This window comes from Brachyistius frenatus, unplaced genomic scaffold, assembly GCF_029030835.1.
Source record: "Brachyistius frenatus isolate BFR_SWC_R1_liver_20210118 unplaced genomic scaffold, ASM2903083v1 Contig_102, whole genome shotgun sequence".
Classification (NCBI taxonomy): domain Eukaryota; kingdom Metazoa; phylum Chordata; class Actinopteri; family Embiotocidae; genus Brachyistius; species Brachyistius frenatus.
The window spans coordinates 1,351,338-1,372,982 of NW_027210701.1; the positions used below are offsets into that span (position 1 = coordinate 1,351,338).

General features: G+C 47.8%; 3 protein-coding genes across 6 annotated transcripts; 1 reads left to right on the forward strand and 2 right to left on the reverse strand.

Moving 5' to 3' along the window:
* Positions 1–287: 287 nt before the first annotated feature.
* On the reverse strand, positions 288–8,515 carry foxo3a (forkhead box O3A). Its single transcript, XM_069711688.1, has 2 exons — positions 7,221–8,515; positions 288–3,279 (listed from the first exon to the last, which is right to left on the reverse strand). Exons 1-2 carry the CDS (start codon positions 7,764–7,766, stop codon positions 1,981–1,983), a joined length of 1,845 nt encoding a protein of 614 aa, XP_069567789.1. The 5' UTR covers positions 7,767–8,515; the 3' UTR covers positions 288–1,980.
* A 121-nt stretch (positions 8,516–8,636) lies between these two features.
* Positions 8,637–14,469, reverse strand: afg1la (AFG1 like ATPase a). Its single transcript, XM_069711694.1, has 13 exons — positions 14,369–14,469; positions 13,281–13,411; positions 12,742–12,944; positions 12,384–12,435; positions 12,190–12,291; positions 11,866–12,096; positions 11,661–11,719; positions 11,499–11,581; positions 11,339–11,409; positions 11,128–11,228; positions 10,413–10,553; positions 10,219–10,329; positions 8,637–9,670 (listed from the first exon to the last, which is right to left on the reverse strand). Exons 1-13 carry the CDS (start codon positions 14,413–14,415, stop codon positions 9,533–9,535), a joined length of 1,470 nt encoding a protein of 489 aa, XP_069567795.1. The 5' UTR covers positions 14,416–14,469; the 3' UTR covers positions 8,637–9,532.
* Positions 14,470–14,779: 310 nt separating this feature from the next.
* scml4 (Scm polycomb group protein like 4) lies at positions 14,780–19,666 on the forward strand. Of its 4 annotated transcripts, none has more exons than XM_069711696.1 (8): positions 14,780–14,958; positions 15,697–15,933; positions 16,198–16,327; positions 16,423–16,647; positions 16,788–16,949; positions 17,028–17,252; positions 17,339–17,487; positions 17,567–19,666. In XM_069711696.1, exons 1-8 carry the CDS (start codon positions 14,956–14,958, stop codon positions 17,690–17,692), a joined length of 1,257 nt encoding a protein of 418 aa, XP_069567797.1. In that variant the 5' UTR covers positions 14,780–14,955; the 3' UTR covers positions 17,693–19,666. The 4 variants fall into 4 exon arrangements, with proteins under 4 accessions (XP_069567797.1, XP_069567800.1, XP_069567798.1 ...); XM_069711699.1 differs by having other exon boundaries at positions 14,782–14,958; positions 16,423–16,623; XM_069711697.1 differs by lacking the exon at positions 14,780–14,958 and adding an exon at positions 15,231–15,406.
* Positions 19,667–21,645: the final 1,979 nt, after the last annotated feature.

Sequence of the window (21,645 nt, forward strand, 5' to 3'; positions counted from 1 at the left end):
AGAGCTTTACCTCTGATGGTGATGACATCAGAGCCGTCAGCTTCTTCCAGCAGGTTTAAATAATTGAAGTCCAGAGTAAATAAAAGTGGAATCAGAGAGAGAGCTGTGAGGAGAACCAACTCACCGCCGCAGTCACAGCTCCTGCAGACTCGACCGCAGCCGCTCTGCTCCTCCTGGATACAGCATGTGATTGGCTCTGAGCTCATGATGCGATTACCCAATCGCAGAGCTGCAGCTGTGATATTCCTCCAGGGACAGAAATGAAACACAGGTACATCAAACGTGTCTCAGTGGTCCTTTAAGCTTTATTTACATGCACCATCTCAGACCGGACCGAGAGAACAGCTGGAATTACATCTGGGATCTTTTTTTTCCTTCTTTTGTAGGAGTAATAGGAAGAAATGAAACGTTGGCAGTGAGTTTGACTTCAACTGAATGTAAAAATATGAAGTTACAGTCAGCGTTTTTATTTCTCAGGTGAAATCATCCACATGAAGCAACATAAACTTTACCTGGAAGCACCGTTAAATTAAACGTTAGGCCGACGGGGTTCAATATTGAAACTGTTAAACTCAACACGCTGGATCATTTAGATTGCTCACTGACTGACGGTACGCAGGGGTTCAGGGGTCGTTCATTTTCTGTCTGAACCAACCTGAACAGATGATCCAATAAAAGTGCTTCTCCACCACACAGGAGACGGGACGTCCTGCAACAATAATAAATACACCCAGATAAATTCCTCTTAACATCCTCTCTCTCCTTCATCCTGTTAGTAAACATTTCATCCTGCTCTTCCTACAAAACTCTGCTGATGTTGGGTTTTATTTATTTACTTTTTTGCTCTTTGAACACTGGTTCTAAAATCTACACACTGTTTATCTTCTGCTTTCCACTCATTCGAATGCAGAAACATTTTGGCAATATTTAAAACACTGTGGTCGTTTCAAACCCCCCCTCCCCACACACGCACACACACTGCTCCTCCTGCAGCCGCTTCATATTTATAGCACCTACAACTCCTTCAGACTCGCACCTTGACGCTGCAGCCGCGTCTCCCTCTGTGGGTGTTTGAATCCGGAGTGTTTGCTCGTGGAAGTGGAGCCAACTGGAGCTAAATCAGGTCCTTAAATTCTGCCCTCAAGTCTGTTTACAGAGCTGCACCTCCAGCAGAGAGGAGGAGGAGGTGGAGGATGGAGGAGGAGGGTGGAGGAAGAGGGTGGAGGATGGACTAGGAGGTTGCTGCAGGAGGAGGAGGAGAATAAGGGAGAGAAGGAAGAGGATGGAGGACGAGGATGAAGGAGGGATCGGATCAGTACCGGAGGAGCTCTCCTCGTCAGGAGGAACAGAATTCACAGTAGCATCACTAAAATCACAGGGTAGAAATAAAAAAGAACATAGAAAACCCACACGATAAAGATCAGTTCACGTCTCGATAACATGTTCAACTCTACAGATCGATATTTGGTGTGTGACCCGGTGCATCATGGGAAATAAAAAGCTTCTCATTAACAGCTCTTGTTAAATGGTTCAGTCCATTTCGGCTCTTAAAGAAACCCTACAAAATAAAAGCGTGTCAAGTATCCTCCACTGGAACGTAGTGACGCGACTCCGCGGCTCTCTGTAAACACGCCGTCAGCCGGCGCCGGTACCGGTACCGGGCAACTGGGCCGACAGCTGGTTTGGCAAAGTGTTGGTTGAGGAGTGGAGGAGGAGAGAGAGGCGGGCGGAGACGTGATGCTGTGATATGAGTGATTCCCTGAGACGAACACGAGCTGATGCTGTCCATCAGAAAATGTCCTGACTGTCGGTCACATCTTGGAACAGTTCTGGAGACGGTTCTGTGTACAGAACCGACCTGATGCCTCACATCGGAAATAAAACGACATAAATACACCTTTACACGCGTTCTTCCCTCTAGTTGCACGATGCAGGACGATAATTTACATTTCCCCGTAGAGTTTGTGTTCCCGCTGCCTCTCAGCTCGGCACCCAGCTTTGCGCCGACGTCTGTTTGGTCCCGGAGAAGCTCCCTGGGTTGCGGTTGGCGTTCTGGGCGGAGAGGCGGGACTCGAAGCTCAGGTCCAGGCAGTCCGCGTCCATCAGCTCGTTGCGGATGATGGAGTCCATGTCGCACTCCAGGCTGCCGTTGAACACGTCGAGGTCCAGGTCAGCGCCGAAGCGGTCCTGGCCCGACAGACTGGAGCCCAGCTGCATAGAGGCGTTCTTGACGGGAGACTTCAGGAGCGGCTGCTTTGCGGCGGCGGCGGCGAGGCCAGCGTCTCCGTCCGAGGTCGACGAGCCCGCTTGCCAACCGGGTGCCGGAGAGCTTTGGGCCGAGCTGGCGCCGCCGTGGTTCACCAGCAGGTGGTCCTTGCGGAGCAGCATGGCGTTCCGGCGGGAGTTCTGCAGGGCGATGGCGGTGCTGGCCTGCGACATGAGCGGGTCAGACTGGGTGAGCAGGACGTTGCTGTGGTCCAGGCTCAGCAGGTCCTGCAGCGTCTGGTGCTCCCCGAAGTGGCAGAAGGAGGTCTGCTTGTTCTCCTGGATCGTCTGCATCGGCGCTGGACGCAGGCCGGTGATGGACGGCGGACTGAACAGCGGGTTCGGCCCGTAGCTCCCCGACGGACTCCCCAGCCCGCTCCCCGAGCAGCTGAAGGTGAACACGGAGCCCGCCTGCCCGTTGGCTCCGTCATCCTCCTCTCCGGGAGGAGGCTGCTGGGACGCCGTCAGGCTGATGTTGTCCAACAGGTCGTCCATCAGGTTGTCGGACAGCCCGTCGTTCAGGTTCATGGTACCAGCCAGGTCGGAGAGGCCCGTGGGCCCGGTGGACGGCGACATGCTGCTGGGACTGGAGTAGAGCATCGGGGAGAGCGGTGAGTCGTCGTCGGGCACCTCATCCAGCTCCAGGTTGGCCAGGATGGGGGACAGACGGCCGCTCAGGGTGCTGGCGTTGGAGTTGGTCCGGGAGCGGAAGTCCGTCCAGGCGTCCAGCTCGTCGCTGCTGCGGGACGTGGGGCTTCCCGTCCACTTGGACAGGCTGGATGAGCTCTCGGAGCTACCGTCCTGAGCGGCCTGCAGCGAGGCCTTCTTCTTGGTGGCGCGGCCTCGGGCTCCTTTGATGTACTTGCTGTTGTCCATGGAAACGGCCCGTCGCCGGGGAGCTTTGCCGCCTTTCCCGCCCTCCGGGTTGACCATCCACCACGAGCTCTTCCCCGTTCCTTCGTTCTGGACTTTGACGAAGCGGCTGTGGAGGGACAGGTTGTGCCGGATGGAGTTCTGCAACGAGAAATAACATCGAAGTTAGTTGATATCGAATTAAAACATGTCAGACAGGAACCGGTTTAAAGGGGAAGGACGCAGAGTGTACACGACATAAGCAGCTTATTTTAAATCCATTTATTGGCTTCAAACTACTAAAACCTGTAAAAACTGTTGTTTCTAATTTTCTGTGGTTTTCGAGGAGTTTCTAAGACCGACATGGTGTTGCTGTTTACCCAGCATGCAGTGGGGTTTATTGCCAAGAAGCTGCTGGCTGCGTGATGAGAAAAGTTGGATTTACTGCAGACTAAAAGACAAAATTTGTTTCTGCTGCAGATTTTTAGACTTCAACTTTAGATCAACAGTAATCTAAGAAAGGAAAAATACAGTTTATTACAACTTGAGTCTCTTTTGAAGTGTTAAGTTTGAGAATTTCCCCTCAAGTCGGACTAACGTGAAGATTTATTTCAGTGATGTTGACTCTCGAAGATCTCTGCTGTTAACTTGACGAGTGCAGAGTGATAATCAAGATAAATAATAACGAACCAGGCTTTAATAAAAACCAACTCATCCTTTAAACATCGCCAGCTGTTCTGTGGAGAGCGTCTGTTTAGTTTGGGATCAGAAATGACTTTTTTTTTTTCTTTTCTTCTTTTTTTCCTTTTTCTTCCTAACGACAGAAAACGCAGATTATTGTCAGTCAGATCTGAACATCCTTCTTCCTGCAACTGAAGCTTTCTGTTGCGCAACTGGCTGTAAAACGGAGAGCTGAATCTTTCCAGCTCTGCAGTGTCTTCCATCAGACTCCTTTTCTCTGCACCTCACACTGTGACCTATTTCTGGCTGCTCAGAAAGGTCTGCAGGATTTCCCCCGAGATGTTCCCGACCACATTCAAAATTAAACAGCTGCGCCGCTGGCCGTCACACTCCAGCAGGAGGAGGAGGAGGAGGAGGAGGAGGAGGAGGAGGAGGCCGGCGCTGATCTCTGCGACCCAGAGGCCGACCGCACCGGGACGCGGTCCAGCTTGATTCTTCTAAACTCGAATTAACTTGAGTAAAACCGCGCTCGTTCTTAAATCCACCTCTCAGACGATTAAACTAATCAAACGGCAAACAGGCTCCACGCGTCCGAGCTGCAGGGGGACGGATGCCGACAGACGGGCCGCGGTTAAAAACCCTCCCGCTTGGAGTCAATTAAAGGATCGGATCAACCGGCAAACACTTGCATCTCCTCTGACAACAAAGATCACGGAACGAGGAACGAAAGCAGCTGCTCTCTTCCCTCCCGAGTCACCTGATTTAACTCTGATGGCTGCCTTCGACCAATCGGAACGAAGCCACGATCGTCTCGTTGGGTTTCATTACCGACTTTAAAAGGATGTCAAAGTTTGAGGTTTCATTGAGAGGTCGATGCGACTCGATAAATATCCGTTCAGGTAGTTTTAATGTTGGAAACAGAAACAGGAAACAACGAGCTCGTCTCTGTCCGACGTCTCGTCTTCACACTTCAGTTTATGAATATACAATCAAACTACACCGTTAAAACCAGCGAGCCCAGAGGAGCTGAGCTATGACAGAGCATCGCTAGCTGCTAGCCCCTGTTTCTGGTCCTTATGCTAAGCTAAGCTAACAGTATTCCTTTCAAAACTGGACAAAAACGTGATCATGTTGAATTTCTGGTTTCATTTTGGAGATTTTTCTTTAAATAAAGTGTCTGTTGGGTTGCTGACGGAGGCAACGGGACGGTTGAACTCGCCGTGTTTGGCGGGAAAAATCACAAACACGTTTCCATCCAGCAAGAGGGTGGGCGGAGCCAACGCATCACAAACAGCACAGCTGCAGTTACCACAGGCGCCGCCAAAGCGGACAAAACGAGTCGAGATGGTTTATTTATCTCGATTAAAAAACTGATTTCATCTACAAATAAAAACATCTGATTCACTTTCCAGCTTCCAGACGTGTCTATCCAATATTGATGTCTTCTCCAGTTGTATTTGTTCTTTCTGTTGACTCAACAAACATGAAATCAGACTTCTTATTTCTGGTTAAAGATGCACCGAACCTTCATTTTTCCTCTGAACACACATTCCTCAAACATCTCTGAACTCTACTGAAGAATTTAACTTGAATGCAGCAGAAACTGCGTTTAGTGACGACGGTGACAAAGAAGCAGAACTTCATCATACTGATCCATCAGGTGGGATCGACGGGTTCTAACTGATCCGAATGAGAAGGAGTGTGTTGATAAATATATATTTATTAAAGAGCTGCTGTACAACCAGAACCATATCTAACATCACGCCTGAGTAAAGGTCCGAGAGCTGAATACATGTCAACATGTTGGTGCTGGAAGGAGCCGCAGGCCGAGAGCACACAACAACACATGAATATATGAACCGTGTGCGGCACTTCAGGCGGTTCTGATCCGACTCTGAGCTCATTCATGAGGCTGTGAATCATAGTGGTGTCGGATTGGAAACACAACCTGAAGAATGACCGCAGCATTGAGTCCAGTTCAACAGAAACTGGAGACGAAAAGCTGCACTGAGGCCGACAGAATAAATCACTTGCACAAGTGGACCTGCTGGATGCAGCTGCAGGACCTGGTTCTTCTCCTCCTGAGTGGAGGAATGTGGCGGACCGAGCTGCAGATGAGCTGCACAGGTGCATACAGTAGGAGCTGCTGCACATAAAGATAGATCACAAAGAGCCCCCCTCCCGCTCCCCCACCCCCCACGCAGCGCTGCAGCAGCCTCGTTCAGAGCCGACTGGAGCCGTGCCAGTTCAGATCCAAACAGAAACACTGAGCTCCTCTCACACGGCCACACGTTGACCTACATCATTTACAGTCAGCTGATTGATTCCGGTGCCCGGGCCGCACGAACACACAGGGTGGCACGGAGCAGGGCCGAGAGCCGGGTGCTGGACATCCATTTACACTCAAATCTGGTTTCACGACACAGGACCAGAACCGAGACGTGTGCAGACAGAGAGTCAGGTGATCCAACTGTCAGAACCTCAAACACGCTCTGGACACACAGCATCTCCTCAGACGTGCTGATGTCAGCACATCTGAAGGAGAAACGTGAACCCTTTCCTGCTGCAGCTGCTGGAAACATCTGGACTCTGAACTTAGCATCACATCACATCCCTCTGCTCGTGTTACCCACCCTGAGTCCCCCCGATGCGCCCCATCAGCTCGACGAGGTTTAAACCGATCAGTCTGGACCAGCGCTGCTGGAATTTATTCCAGCAGCAGCTCCCTGGAAGCAGCCTGCCGGATTACAAACCTATTTTTCCCCCTCCGTCTAAATCCTGCAGCTCAGAGCTCATCAGACTTATTCCATGACAGATGAATCGGTTTGAACTAATCCTGAAAATCAAACAGAGGCAGCAGAGAGTCTGGTTCTGACTGGGTCAGTGTGTGTCCTGAGGTTAACGTGTGTGTGTCCTAAGGTTAATGTGTGAGTGTGTGTCTTGTGTTTAATGCGTGTGTCCTTAGTATAATGTGTATCTTGAGTGTAATGTGTGTGTCTTGAGTGTAATGTATGCGTGTGTGTGTCCTGAGTGTAACATGTGTCCTGAGTGTAATGTGTGTGTGTCCTTAGTATAATGTGTGTCCTGTGTGTAAGTCCTTAGTATAATATGGGTGTCTAGAGTGTAATGTGTGTGTGTCCTGAGTGTAACATGTGTCCTGTGTGTAATGTATGCCTGTCCTTGAGTGTAATGTGTGTGCGTGTCCTTAATATAATGTGTGTCCTGAGTGTAATGTGTGTGTGTGTGTGTGCACATTGTTGTGTGTATGTTGTATATTACAGATTATTTTGCAGCCTCACTGATCACCTGAATACACCTCAGAAGAAAAACACGAATGATGGTGCTGTCTCCCTCCACCGTGTGTTAACAGGAGCACGGTGGGCTGTTTGTTGTGATGACAGCAGCAGCGTGGCACCGCTCACCTTCCAGCCTGCAGAGCTGTTGCTGTCTCCTTTGTCCTTGAAGTAGGGCACGGACCGAACCATCCAGTCGTAGATCTGGGACAAGGTCAGCCTCTTCTCCGGGGAGCTCTCGATGGCCTGCGTGATGAGGTCTGCGTACGAGTAGTTGCCCCAGGCGTTCCTGCGGGCTGACGACTTCCTCAGCTGCTGGGAGGCAGAGCCGCCGGGGGCCGCAGGGGGGGTCTGCGCCGAGGAGGGCGAGCTGTCGGCGGCCTCCTCTCTGCGGGGGCCCCGCTGGACCTCCACGGGCTGGGAGACGGAGCTGCTGCTTGGCTCGCGGGGCTCCGTGAGCCCACCTCTGGATTTCTGAGCAGCGCCGCTCCCCGGGCTGTCACCCTCATCATCCTCTTCCTCGGGGATTACGTCAGTGTCGTTCGCCCCGGGCTTGCCTGCCTCCGGACGGGGCAGCGGCCAGGTGCAGGACCGCGGCCGCTTCTGGGGCTCGAAGTCCGGGTCTATCTCGACGTTTGCGGGCGGCTCGTCTTCGCTCCGCGCCGCCTCGGCCATGTTAACGTTGATGTCTCGGTAGTTACACAAAGGGTTAGAAAATCACTCAGGTCGCATTCCATCAATGTTGAGCGCGCGCTCCGGGACTCTTTATTTACTCTGCACGGGATGCAAATGTCGTGCCTGCAGCCCGGTTCAGCACGTGTCCGTCCCTCCGTCCTGCAGCGTCTGTCCGCGGCGCACGGAGCTCCTCCGACTGACCAGCTTCAACAAAACATATCCTTTTGTCGTGCACAGCCCACACCCAGCCACCCAGCAGCCCGCACCGCACCGCAGCGTCTCTACAGGGACAGACTAAGAGGCTCCGCGGAGACCCGCACAGATCCGAACGGCGTTCCTTCACAGGCGGCCGCGTCCTGCGCCGCGATGCTGCCCGACAGAGGAGGAGAATACCGCATCTAACGGCTCCACATCAGCCCGACACAGCTGCCATCTTGACCGTTTCCTCTCCGGAGTTCTTCAGCAGCCAGCAGCGGAGAGGAGCGTCTCTGAAGGCCGCCGGAGAAAAGCCTCAAACCCGCCCTCCTAGCACCGGAGAAACAACGCTGCATCCCGGACGCACATCTCCGGCGTCTTCACCGAGCCAGCACGGAGTCTTCCGCGAGGCCAGCAGCCCGCAAACACGCTGCGGTTGGCGCAAACGCTGCGAGTGCAGGAGACGCGATCCTGAACTGCGCAGAAATTAAAGTGACAGCGTGGAGACGACTGCCAAGTAGTGACATCACCTTTCATATGAGCACGAGACTCACAGCAGAGAGTCATCAGGGCGCGAGCTCCTCACTGTGAAATTAAATGTTATCATCAGTCTGGATGTCCGGACCAGAACCAGAACCAGGACTTCTTCATACACCAGCCATCCAACTGTTAAAAGACCGTTCAAATTCCTTTTATTTCCCAAATGCCGTTTAAAAAAAAATGAAAATAAAGTGACATGAATTGAATCAGTGTTTATACATCAGACTCAAGTTAAAACTATTGAATTATACAGAACATTAAAAATAGCAGTGAACGTATTAAACTGAACTTAACTTTGATTAATTAATGTTTAATCATGAGTAACAAAGCTTTAAAGGAGGTTATACAGATTGGAAACTTGTATATTATTAAAAGTGACTCTTCTTACAATCCTGTAGATTTTCTTGTTCCTGTTTTTAAATCTGATCAGAAATAATGAAGTCTGAAAATCTGACAGTCTCACAATCAAAGAAAATAAAATCCTCCGACCTGAAACAGCTTTAAATAAAAAGGACAGATTTAGTTTCTGCAAAAGAAAACAGATTCCACTAAATAAAATGCCACCATCTGTGTGTGCGTTTGTGTCTCTAAAGTTTGTGTGTCTCTAAAGTTTGTTTCTCACCTTCTCTCCTACACACTGCAGTAAATGTGTTTAAACAAAGAAAAGATGGAAACAAACTGAAGAATCATCATCGACTCGAACAAACAGCCGAACCCGTCTGCTGCTTCTGTGTTTAGATTTATGATGAATTCATGTAGTAATGCATTTTGAACTAATGTTCAAAAAAACATTAAAATGGCCCTCAAAAAAAAAAAGAAGGTCTTTCTGGAGTCCAGAAGTCGTCCCACGGGTTTAAAAAGTTGGACCTCAATCCAGGTTCATCTTAAGAACTTACTTTAAAAGTGCACCGTCGCTGTAAAATGACTGAAGGCTTTGATAGAGAAATAAATATGTTCTGTACATCGGGCTGATGGAGGGAGGGCGGGAGCGGCGTTTGGTCCGGTTCTGCTGGAGGAGTCCCGTTCAGGAGTCACTGCTGTGGTTTGCTGCTCCGGTCGCCCTGCAGCCAGTATTCCTCCGTCTGCATCTCCGTCAGCCGCGACACCGTCCTCTGGAAGGCGAACATCTCCTCCTCCCCGCTGAAGATGGACAGACTGCTGGCTTCTTCCTGAGAGCCACATTCAAAATACCAGATTTGAACACGTGCTGCAACTTCACGGCTTCACGTTTTTTTTTAATTTTTTTTTTAAATTTTCTATCTGACATTTGGTGCATTTAATATTCTGATCCTGCAGAAACAGGATGTCAGCTTTGAATGATTTCTGCGTATTTTTTTGTTTTATTCAGTCCCTCCAGGAAATCACCATCTTGCCACTGCAGAAAATTCCACAATATTATAACTTCCTGCAATGTTTCCACAAAAACTGTTGCCAACAGAAGCTCTGCTGAAAGTATAACAGCATAAAGTCACCTGTCAAAATAAAACTGACTTTATTACTACAGGAAGTGACGGGATTTGTGGGAAATGTGGTCTTGTGATGGGAATGAGGAACATCCTAAATGAGTTTTCTCCACACTTCCAGCTGAACTTTGTTTTAGTGTTGAATGGATGTGATTTAAAAAAAAAAAAAAAAAGCACGTAAAGGTCTTATTTTGACAGATGAAGCCTTCGTGTTCTATATTACAGTCGCAGACGGCCTCCTTGGTGACTCTTACCCGCCTCAGCCCGAGGTCGTCCATCAGAACGTGGCTCTCGTCGTGACTGTGATCTCCTCCGTGAACGAAGACGTCCTCCAGCGGGTGATCAGCGAGGATCACCACCCGCACCTGAAACAGGAGGACTCGCCGTTAAAAGGTCTGCGGGTACCGGAGATGCGTCGGTGCAGCTCAGGTGAGCGTGCGGGGGGCACCTTATGGTCGTAGAGGGCGTCCACCAGCGTGATGAGCCGCCTGGCCTGACTCTTCTTGTTGAGCGTCAGCAGAGGAATGTGTCGGATGAAGACGGTGTCGAACAGACGGCAGATCTCCAGGTAGTCGCTGGCTCCGAGAGGCTGAAACGTTCCACACGAAACCTTCAACGTTTTCTAGCTATTCTGGATTTAAAACCCCAGTGGAGCCACCAGTGAGTCGCTTAAACTCTAGGTTCAGTTCCTTCATTTCAAAAGACACACAAACTTGCAGAAAAAAAAAAGAGAAAAAAGGTGCAGAAAATAAAAACCCAACACGTATGAATTTATTAGCTATGAAGACAAAGCTGTGAACAGAACTTGGGTTCATAAGAACTCAGCAGCTGAACTGTGTAGCTGAAAACATGTCAATATTTTCAGGATTAATGTGAACTTGCTGAAATAAACCAGACTGTAGAAAGGCAGTTATCCATCGTGCAAATAAAACACTTCTCTCCGCTGGTCGATTTCAGTTTTTTGGACGCCAGACGTTCGAGACGTTTCTAACTCGCCGACGGCCGAGAAGGAAAACAGATCTGTCGAATAAGACTCTGCAGACCAACTCGTCTTTAAGCTGCGTGTCCTCCGAGAGGCCAGACAGGCGATTAAAACACAGACAACAGCAGCTGTAACGACATTCATCCCACAGTTTGTATCGGACAGACAGAAAGAGACTCACTCTGTCGCAGAGCTCCTCAAACGCACAGTCAGCGATGGTCCCGCACGCTTTGTTCAGACGCACCTTCCTGTTATGGACGTTCATGACTCTCGGTCGCGTTACTGTCGAAATAAAATCCGATCTTTTTACGTAACATAACCTGATGTTTCTGATAAACGTCCATCGGCCGCGGAGGGAAGTAAAAAAAAAAAATAGTCTGAAGTCTTCTTACTGTCGTTCTGTTTGAAAGCGAGTTCGTCAAACATCTTGTCGAGCGTGGCCTCGACGTCCGGCTCGCTGGAACTGCAGGAGACAAAACAACGTTACGGAGTGGCGGAGCAGACGATGCTGCTGCTGCTGCTGCTGCTGCTGCTACCGTCAGCACGTCTTACAGGAAGTAGAGTTTTCCAGCGGAGGGTCGGTTCTGTCTGCGGTAGTCGATCCCAGAATCCAGACGCAGAGTTTGGCAATATTTCTGCAGGAGAACGACAAAAAAAACAAAAAAAACAAAGAGCTCATCAGGCAACGGGAGAGAAAATATTTCACGTTCTCACCTGCAACACGGCGATGAAAGGGACGAAGTTCACTCTCTGCAAACCGTTCTTGTACAAGTCTGAGGGAAGATCAGAATTAAAGATTGATCAGATCTCAGTTGGTGATCGTTGAGATCAAAAATGTTTAAATATAAATATGTTTCCTATTAAAGCAGAACTAATTACGTTCTGCAGATTTGAACGTGCGACATCACTTCCTGCTCACCTTCAGGCGGTCGGTTCGATGTTGCCACGACGACCACCCCTTTCAGGAACAGGTTCTCGAACAGCTGCTTGAGGATCATGGCGTCGGCGATGTCCGTCACCTGGAACTCGTCGAAGCACAGCAGACACGCCTCCTCGCTGATCTCCTCGGCGACGGGAGCGATGGGGTCATACGACTTGGCCATTTTTCCTGCTTTCCTCTTGGGCAGGTTCTGTTTCAGCCGGTGGATCCCTGAAGGTGGAAAATGTATCTGCGTTATCTCCAGTCAGAGGTTCAACCGTCCACCTGGAAACACAGAAGGTCCGGAAGGAGGAAGAGACTCACGTTTATGAACGTCCAGCATGAAGCCGTGGAAGTGAACCCTCTTCTTCTTCTCCGTCTCCACGTACGAATAAAACAGGTCCATCACCATGGTTTTTCCAGTTCCTGAGAGGAGACGGATCGTTAGGAAGTCATCTGAATGTGAAACACAGCGGTGGCAGAGGAATCAAACTCAAACAGACACGTCTCTGTCTTACCAACATCACCGTAGATGTAGAAACCTTTCGGAGGCTTCGGCTTCGTGAAAAACTGAAAGATGTGGAGACGGAAAGTCAGCAAAAAGATTCTCAGACAGATTAATCAGTGAAATTTAACAAAACAAAGACAGATTCATTAGAACTTCTTCAGCGCAGTTAAATATTTCAGGACTCGATTAATTTTCACAGTAAAGGGAGCAGCTGTAGATCTTAGTGCGAGTTTGAATAATCCAAAAATAATATTTAAAAAATAGCAGCAAAACCCAGAGCATTTGTGGTTTTACTTTGAAAGGAAGCGTTTTACTTTGAAAGGTTCATTCAGAGCAGTTCCACCGGGAACAGCCTTGTCGGTGTCTACCTTGGAGAAGATGGAGGTCGGGGTGTTGCTGTACCCCCGCAGGGTCCGGTGCAACCGGTCCAGGTTCTGCAGCACCGCTTTCTGGTGCTCGTCCTCCCGCAGCGCCCCGTCCCGGATCAGCCCGCCGTAGTGGTCCAGAGGGCCGCAGGAGCCGCTCGCCGCGCCGCCGTCCTCCTCCGCCTGCCGGGCGTTCACCGAGGAACCTTCACGGAAACGACAACGACAAGATGGTCGGTACCGGAGCAGAACACACTCGGTGTTTACCTTCTGAAAACCGGCTTCTGGTCAGAAAGTTAGTTCCTCCGGTGGAAGACCAAAGGTTTACTACTAACTAGTCTGAGAGAGCGGGAAAATAACGACCCGGTAAGTTTACAGATCTGTAGTGACTCCAAGTTAACGTGGAAACACCGGTTAGTTAAAAATTAACTAGCTACACCGGTCAGTTAATAGTTAACCGGCTGCGGTGACTCCTCCGATGGAGATAAAACCAGCAAGACCGACCCGGTAAACGCTCCAAACTCATCGGAACCTGGTCTCACCTCGTCTGAGAGACGTCAGCAGCTGTCCGGGACAATATTTCTGTTTTAAAAGGAACCTGAAGCCCGCTGAAGCTGAGGATGACATCTTCACCCGCAGCGGGACGCACGCCGCCATCTTGAATTCAACGGAACTTTATCAACAAAGACAAAACAGACGGAAGCGGGTTTAAAACCAGCCAGAAGGGGGCGACCGACTTTTTATTGTGACCGCTATTATTGTATTAAAACATCCAGGATTATTACAAATAAACACTATAATATTATCTTTATTACTATAATTTTATAATGAACAATGTGAGTCAAAGTAAGACTGAAAAATAAAGAGATTGAAAAAATATAATTCGTATTTTAAAGAGCAAAATAAAAAAAACAAGTTGAAATTTAATAAATAGATTAAACCGAACATAAATTACAGTTAAGTGGAAGGTGTGAATGAATAGTCCCAAATAAAATGTTCTATTTCTAAAACTATAGATGCTGTTTGTATTTCTCTTTTTAATCTCTTTATTTTAGTATCTTTTTAAATTGAACTTTACTTATGTTTTTTTTATTTTATCCAAATTCCATAATGAATAAAAAAATATATGGCTAGATAAATTAAACAATAATAAAAAGTAATTATTAGTGCCTAAATATACTGAAGTACTGAGTGTTGTTACAGTGGGAGATAAATGAATGTGAGGCCTACTTTCATGGCCTAAATTTGGAAAACCCACATGTTCAAATTATGGAACGCTCCGTTTGAAGCTCGCCGTTAAAACTATTGATCGTCATGTGGCACAAAAACTGAGAGTGCAGACAAACTGTTCATATTGATGAGTGAATTGATCAGTGAATAATTAAAAATAAGCTCTCCAGTCTTCATGCTCCTTAACACAAATTAAATTTTTACATTATATGTTCACACATAAACTAGATTCAAATGATGTTTTTATTATCATGTTATTTGTGGCAAATTCATGTTTTTTAATATCTAAATAATCAGCCTGTTTTTTTGTTTTATTTATTGCTTAAATATTTGCCAAAACAGGGAAAAAAATAGCCTGAAGTATGTTCAGTGCACTATGATGCAGGACAAAGAAACGCACCGACTCGTCACATTTGGAAAATCCTGGAACCAGCAACTGTTTGGCATTTTCCCTCAAAGATGATCCAAACAGCCGCAGAACAAAAGAGCAATCAATCCATCAGCTGATCAATGAGGGTCTAAACGAACCGTATCAGTCGTTAATCTGAGTGTAAAACATTCACAGCACATAATAAAGATATTAAAGTACAAAACCACATACAAATATAAAACAATAAGAGTCATTGTTTCTCATAATAATTAACAGCAGTCCAGTTATTTCCTCCCTCGGCTCTGAGCTGTAGACAAAACATGGCAGACAACTGTCAGGGTGTTAAAGGGCTTACAGGCTTGTTGCCATGACAACAGAGGAGCCCTTCTCCCTCTCTCCCTTTAATGCACACACACACACACACACACACACACACGCACACACAGTGTCACTCGCTCTGTGTCTGTCTCTGTTGTACACACACACACACACACACACACACACTCTCGTATATATACAGTATTACAGTGAGTCCGCCTCGCTCTGAGGTCTCTACTGTTGGGAACTGAAAGCCTGAAAGCAGTGGGAGGCGACGGGATCCTCCACATCTGGTCTGGATGGTGAGTGCCGGCTGACCGCTTCCTGTTTGTTTACACGCGCTGTCCTTTGATGGATCTCCGTTGAATAGAGAAACATCCTGCAGCTTCTTCCCGCTACAGCTGCAGACGATGAGCCTCGTCTCGACGCTGCCGCTCGTTTTAAAGATTAGGGTGGAAGCTGTCATCCTCATGGTAATTCATAGCTGGGTAGCCATGGTGAAGTCAATCCCCCCCACACCCCTCCTCCTCCTCCCTCTGCTACTGCTGAATGCATTAGTCTAATGAGATGTCTGCAGCCTGTGTGCAGCAGCAGCAGCAGCAGCAGAGTGTTCACCAAACAGGGACGAGGGGAGAGATAGGATGGCTTCTCCTGCACAGTGACGATTCAGAGTGATAGTCGCCTCTTAGTCTGCTGGGATTTAAGACAAAAAGGTCTCGACTGTTGGGCTTTCACAATAGGAGACAGTAGGTAACAGCCCCCCGCCCCCTCCCCTCTCAGGTTTATTGGTGTGTTCTCCGAGCAGGATGGAGGTGCTGTTTCCTCCACAGCTCATGCATGGCTGCCCTTTTGTGTTGTTTGATTACTGAGCTGCTGAGTGCTCTGCAGTCTCTCAGTGTTTGGATGTGTTGTGCACCTCTGCCGGCTCAGTGTCTGCTGTAAATGGATGCTAATGCTGCTCTCCAGCACGTACGGTGCAGGATGATTAATGTGCACGTAAAGTGCACGCTCAGATGTGTTTCTCTTTCCTTTGTCTGCAGCTCCAAATGAGTGTACCTGCAGCCACGGCACAGAAGTCAGACAGCAACAACAGTGAGATGCAATCAGCTGCAGTGACTCCCTCCTTCATCCCCAGCCAGGCGGGGAAGATACCGGGCAGGAAGAGAGGGAGACCCCCCCTCCGCAATGTCGCCAAGATGGATTTTCCTAACCGCTATCCCGAGTCGCTCCCGCCGCTCAAAGTGCCGAAGAAGAGGGGGAGAAAGCCGGGCTTCAAGGTCAGCCAGAGGGGGAAGGAAGGGGTGATAGGGTGTGTGGGTGGGTGCAGTGTGTTTAAAAATGCATGTGTACACAGACACACAGGCTCCGTGCCCTTCAGACTTCACAGGACCTCAGTGTAACATCTGTTTGTTCTGCTGCAGTCAGATATCATCACGTTATTTCATTACAACCACGGCTGTTTTTGCCGTTTACTTCCTCGTCTCTGCAGGATTTGGATGCATGAATAAATAATACGACCAAACAAACTTGTCGTCCTGCAGCTCAAACCTCGGATGGTGATGACACCGCTGGCTATCTCTCCGCCCAGCAGCACCCCGGAGCCCGACATGAGCTCCATCCCTCAGGATGCTGCCACCATCCCCCACTCGGCCACGCCCCAGGTGCTCACAGGTACGCCACCCGAGCACTCGGTCCGGTCTGCAGCGGCTTAAAGACGCTAAAATGGTCACCAGACATTTCACCTGCTGCTCCATTTCTTGTTTCAGTCTGTATCTACATCAACAAACAGGCCAACACCGGCCCCAACCTGGACCGCAAAAAGATTCAGCAGCTGCCCGACCACTTCGGGCCGGACCGACCGTCGGTGGTGCTGCAGCAGGCCGTGCAGGGCTGCATCGACAGCGCCTTCCAGCAGAAGACCGTGTTCACCCTCCTCACGCAGGGCTACGGAGGAGAAAAGATATCAGGTGTTGTACCAAGACCTCGCTCAGGTGTTCCTCTCTGCTTGTTTAACACTTTACCTGCGGTGGTGCTGACACAAACACGCCATCAGCTCAGGTTGAATGAAGTGATGTGGAGGAGGCTGCGTGTGAGCTGTGTTTCAAGTGGTGCCCCGTTTCTGCTCCTGCAGCCACGTTTGATGGGAAGCAGCATCTCCTGAGCCTCCCCGTGGTGAACAGCATCGACTATGTGCTGCGCTTCCTGAAGAAGCTCTGTCGCAGCCTGCACTGCGAGAACCTGTTCAGCGACCAGCCCATCACGCAGCACAGCGCCGCCTCCTACCACTCCGACGGTACTTCACTCCCACAGTTCACTGCTCCGACACGCAGGCTACAGGGTTCCGTCTCTGATTCCTCCGCCCTGTCTGCAGCTGAGACATCGATGGCAGACAACTACCACTTAGACCAGTTGGATGGGAAGCGCTACTCCCTCGACCCCGGGGACTCCGCCTTCGGCTCCATCAGCTCCTCCTACTCCCCGAAGTCCTCCTACGGGTTCCGTTCGTCTCAGCAGTTCCCCAACGGCTCGGCCTCCATCGGCATGTGCAGGCAGTCGTCCAGCAGCCCCAACACGTTCCCCGAGAGCAACAGGACAGGTGGGACGTCCTCGCGAGGACGGTGGTGACCTTTGTCTCGACGAAACACAAACATAAAAGCTGCTTTCTTCTCTTTGTTCCTGCAGGAGGATATAACGCGTCTCCAGAGTCGCAGGAGTCCAAAGCTCCGCCCAACAAGGACCCGTCCACCTGGTCGGTGGAGGACGTGGTGTGGTTCATCAGGGACGCGGACCCCCAGGCTCTCGGCCCTCACGCAGACGTCTTCAGGAAACATGTAAGTCAAGTATTTCCTCCACACGTTACCTGCCGATGTCCCTTCCTCTCTGACTCCAACGTCCTTCCGCTTTCCTCAGGAGATCGACGGGAACGCTTTGCTGCTCCTGAAGAGCGACATGATCATGAAGTACCTGGGACTGAAGCTGGGCCCGGCCCTGAAGCTCTGCTACCACATCGACAAACTAAAGCAGACCAAGTTCTGAACACTCACTTTAAATCCAGCAGAACGTTCGACTGGGGTCACGTCTGAGGGCCGCGGGTCCGAGAGCCAACTGGAGGAGAGGAGAGTCTCCAGGGTGACGAGGTTTGTCGCTTCTTTTCGAGTCCCCTGAAGGGGCCACTTCCTGCTCTGCAACTAAAGTAGAAAAGCAAAGAGGTTAATCTTCGTTTTCCCTCCGAATCCAAGGGGAGATGTGATGCTTCAGAAAGAGTGAAACAGTCAGTGAAACATTCAGGTTTACTTCATCTTCAGTCTTCACGATGACATCTGTAACATCTGCAAACTGAGACTACAACAGTTTTCGGATTTACATACATTTTTGCCTGAAAAAAATCTGCAGTGATTGATTTTTCAGCCAATGATGATTGGCTTCTAAACCTTCTCAAATAATATTATACTTGCTAGAAAATGTTACAACATTACCATTTACTTTTGGAGTTGAGTTTTTGGCTGCCAGACATTCGGTCCCTTTTAGCTCCGTTTTTGGTCTCCACCGACTCCTGGAGGAAAATATCTGGCTCGTTAGATGTTAAACACTTTGTTCACCAGCTGTTTTCAAACTGTTTCTGGGTTCAAATGGAACTCGTGGTTACAAACACGGGAAGTCAGCAACATGGAGGGCGTCTAGAAGCCACAGAGGCTAACAGTTTATTAAGCTCACAGGAAATACAAAGACACAGAGGGAAAAGATGAGGCTGTTGGGAAGAGTAACATTTTCCTCAGACATAGACTATTATCTAAATTATGAAGACAAACTCTACATGACTAAAACTACAATATATTAGCTTAACATCCAACCGAACATGAACTTCCATGACCTGACTTTTCTGTAAACAAACACGTCACAACTGGTGAACTGGAGGCTTGTAGAACATTTAAGAGTTCCGACGTGGTGACTACCACAAGAGGGCGCCGTTGGTACGGACTCTTCTCTGTACCTGGTGAATACGACAACGTTTGAATGCAGCATGTATTTGTTGGTGCAGCAGAGACAGTACGACAGGTGCACCTCACACCTGGAGACTCTACTCTCTTCCCATTGGCTCACAGACCGGAGGTGAGGTCAAAGATTCCCATGATGTCACGTCGTGATGATCACACCTTCAACTCTCTCTCCACTTCCTGACTCAACGTTTGGCACAGAATACCGAAAACGTATGTTCATTCTTAATATATTTATCCATCATCTGTTCGACAGAAAACACTTTATACCTTCAGAAACTGTGTCCAACGTCGCTGTACGATCTTATCGTGTTTACTGAGATGAAAACATATCGATAACGGTGCATTATTGATTTTTGATCGAGAGATTCAAAAAATCATTTTGATACTATTTTTTTCACATTACTTTTAAACAAAAAGGTTCACCATTGAATTTCTTTTTCTTTTTTTTTCTTATTAGAATTTTAATATTAACAGCAGTATAAGCATAACAAACAGCCTCCATAGAAAGACTGCAGCTCTCCTGTAAATACACAGTATATAAAGGAAACGAGAGCATTGTGCGCGTGATATATTTATGTTTCTATATGCAGGATTGTTCCATGTTATCTCCACAGCCTCCACATGTTTTTAATTAAAATTCATGTTTCTATCCAGCATCAGTGATGATACAGAAGTTAAATGTTACACATGTAAATGGTATATAATATAATATTGCTTTTGTACACCACTTTAGGTGTACAGTATGCATCCTTTTCTAATCAATAACCTTTGTAAGTGAATGCTGCTGTCAGGATATTACATGTAAGCCATGCCTAGTGAGATCAAAGCAAGGTGTTTTATTTTGAAAATCACTATGAAGAAGTGTTTTGGAGGAAGCTGAATGGGTCAGGACTCTACGCCGGTGCTAAAAATAATCCACGTATTTACCTGTTTGCTTTCGTGTTTGTGAGATGTAAAGAAACTCCCACATGTACGCCGTGCTGTATGTGAGTATTAAATTATCCGACATGTTCGTGAGACTTTTCTTTTCTGGGCTTCGGCTCGTCCTGAATGCACCCAGATTTGCATTTTGGACCGCACGTCTGAGAATCATGTTGGCTGCGAGCCTCATCTGTTCTTCAACACGCATGATTTAACAAAGGTGACCTACATCTGCGGCTCTCAGGCAGCCTCTGGTCCTTACAGGGCCCCAAGTGAGTCCCTATAAATCAGAAACAGCTTCATTTTGTTTCTGTTTTACCTGCAGGTAGAATACTTAGAGAAAATCAACAGTTTCACTCAGTATATCATGTAACTCTGATCAAGTTCACACATCACAGACAGTTGGGACGCTGTGTAAAATGTAAATAAAAACAGAATGTGATGATTTGAAAATCAGGTAAATGCATACTTATTTAAAAATAGAACAAAAACAACAAAGTGTTGAAATGCTCATTTTCAGGGCCCTCAGGCGGGCACTGCATTGAAAACACCAATCTGTAGTGGAAATCACTGCATGGGCTCAGGAACCCTTCTGAATACCATTGTCTGTGAACACAGTTCATCACTGCATCCACTAATGCAGGTTAAAACTCCACCATGCAAAGAAGAAACCAGATATAAACATGATCCGGAAACACTGCAGCCTTCTCTGTGCCCGACAACGGAGCCAAGAATGGGACATTTCACTTTCAAAACTCCACCAACTGGTCTCCTCAGTTCCCAAATGTTAACAGAGTGTTATTAAAAGAAGAGGTGATGCAGCACAGTGGTAAACATGACCCTGTCACAACTTTTTTTTGAGACGTGTTGCTGCCATCAAATTCAAAATGAGCACATATTTTTCATAAAACAAAAATTCTCAGTTTCAACATTTGATTGCATTAGACTTTGGTCTATTTTCAATAGAATATTGGTTTACATGATTTGCAAATTGTAATTCTGACATGTTATTTTAGATTTTCTACATTTATTTTCGGTAAAATATCACATTTAATGACATACAGTGCATCCAGAAAGTTTTCACAGCGCTTCACTTTTTCCACATTTTGTTATGTTAAAGCCTGATTTCAAAATGGATTAAATTATTTTTTTCCCCTCAAAATTATACACAGAATACCTCATAATGATGAAGTGAAAATGGTTTTTTTTTTAAATTTTTGCAAATCTATTAAAAATAAAAAATGAAAAAAATCACGTACATAAGTATTCACAGTCTTTACCATGACACTCAAAATTGAGCTCAGGTGCATCCTGTTTCCACTGATCATCCTTGAGATGTTTCTACAACTTGATTGGAGTCCACCTGTGGTAAATTTAGTTTATTGGATATGATTTGGAAAGGCACACATCTGTCTATATATCTGTCTATATAAGGTCCCACAGTTGACAGTGCATGTCAGAGCACAAACCAAGCCATGAAGTCCAAGGAATTATCTGTAGACCGCTGAGACAGGATTGTATCGAGACACAGATCTGGGGAAGGGTACAGAAAAATTTCTGCAGCATTGAAGGTTTCAATGACCACAATGGCCTCCATCATCCACAAATGGAAGAAGTTTGGAACCACCAGGACTCTTCCTAGAGTTGGCCGCCCGGCCAAACTGAGTGATCGGGGGAGAAGGCCCTTAGTCAGGGAGGTGACCAAGAACCTGATGGTCACTCTGAGAGAGCTCTAGCATTGCTCTGTGAAGAGAGGAGAACCTTCCAGAAGGACAACCATCTCTGCAGCACTCCACCAACAGGCGTGTATGGTAGAGTGATCAGACGGAAGACACTCCTCAGTAAAAGGCACATGACAGCCCACCTGGAGTTTGCCAAAAGGCACCTGAAGGACTCTCAGACCATGAGAAACTAAATTCTCTGGTCTGATGAAACAAAGATTGGACTCTTTGGCCTGAATGCTAAGCGTCATGTTTGGAGGAAACCAGGCACCGCTCATCACCTGGCCAACACCATCACTACAGTGAAGCATGGTGGTGGCAGCATCATGCTGTGGGGATGTTTTTCAGC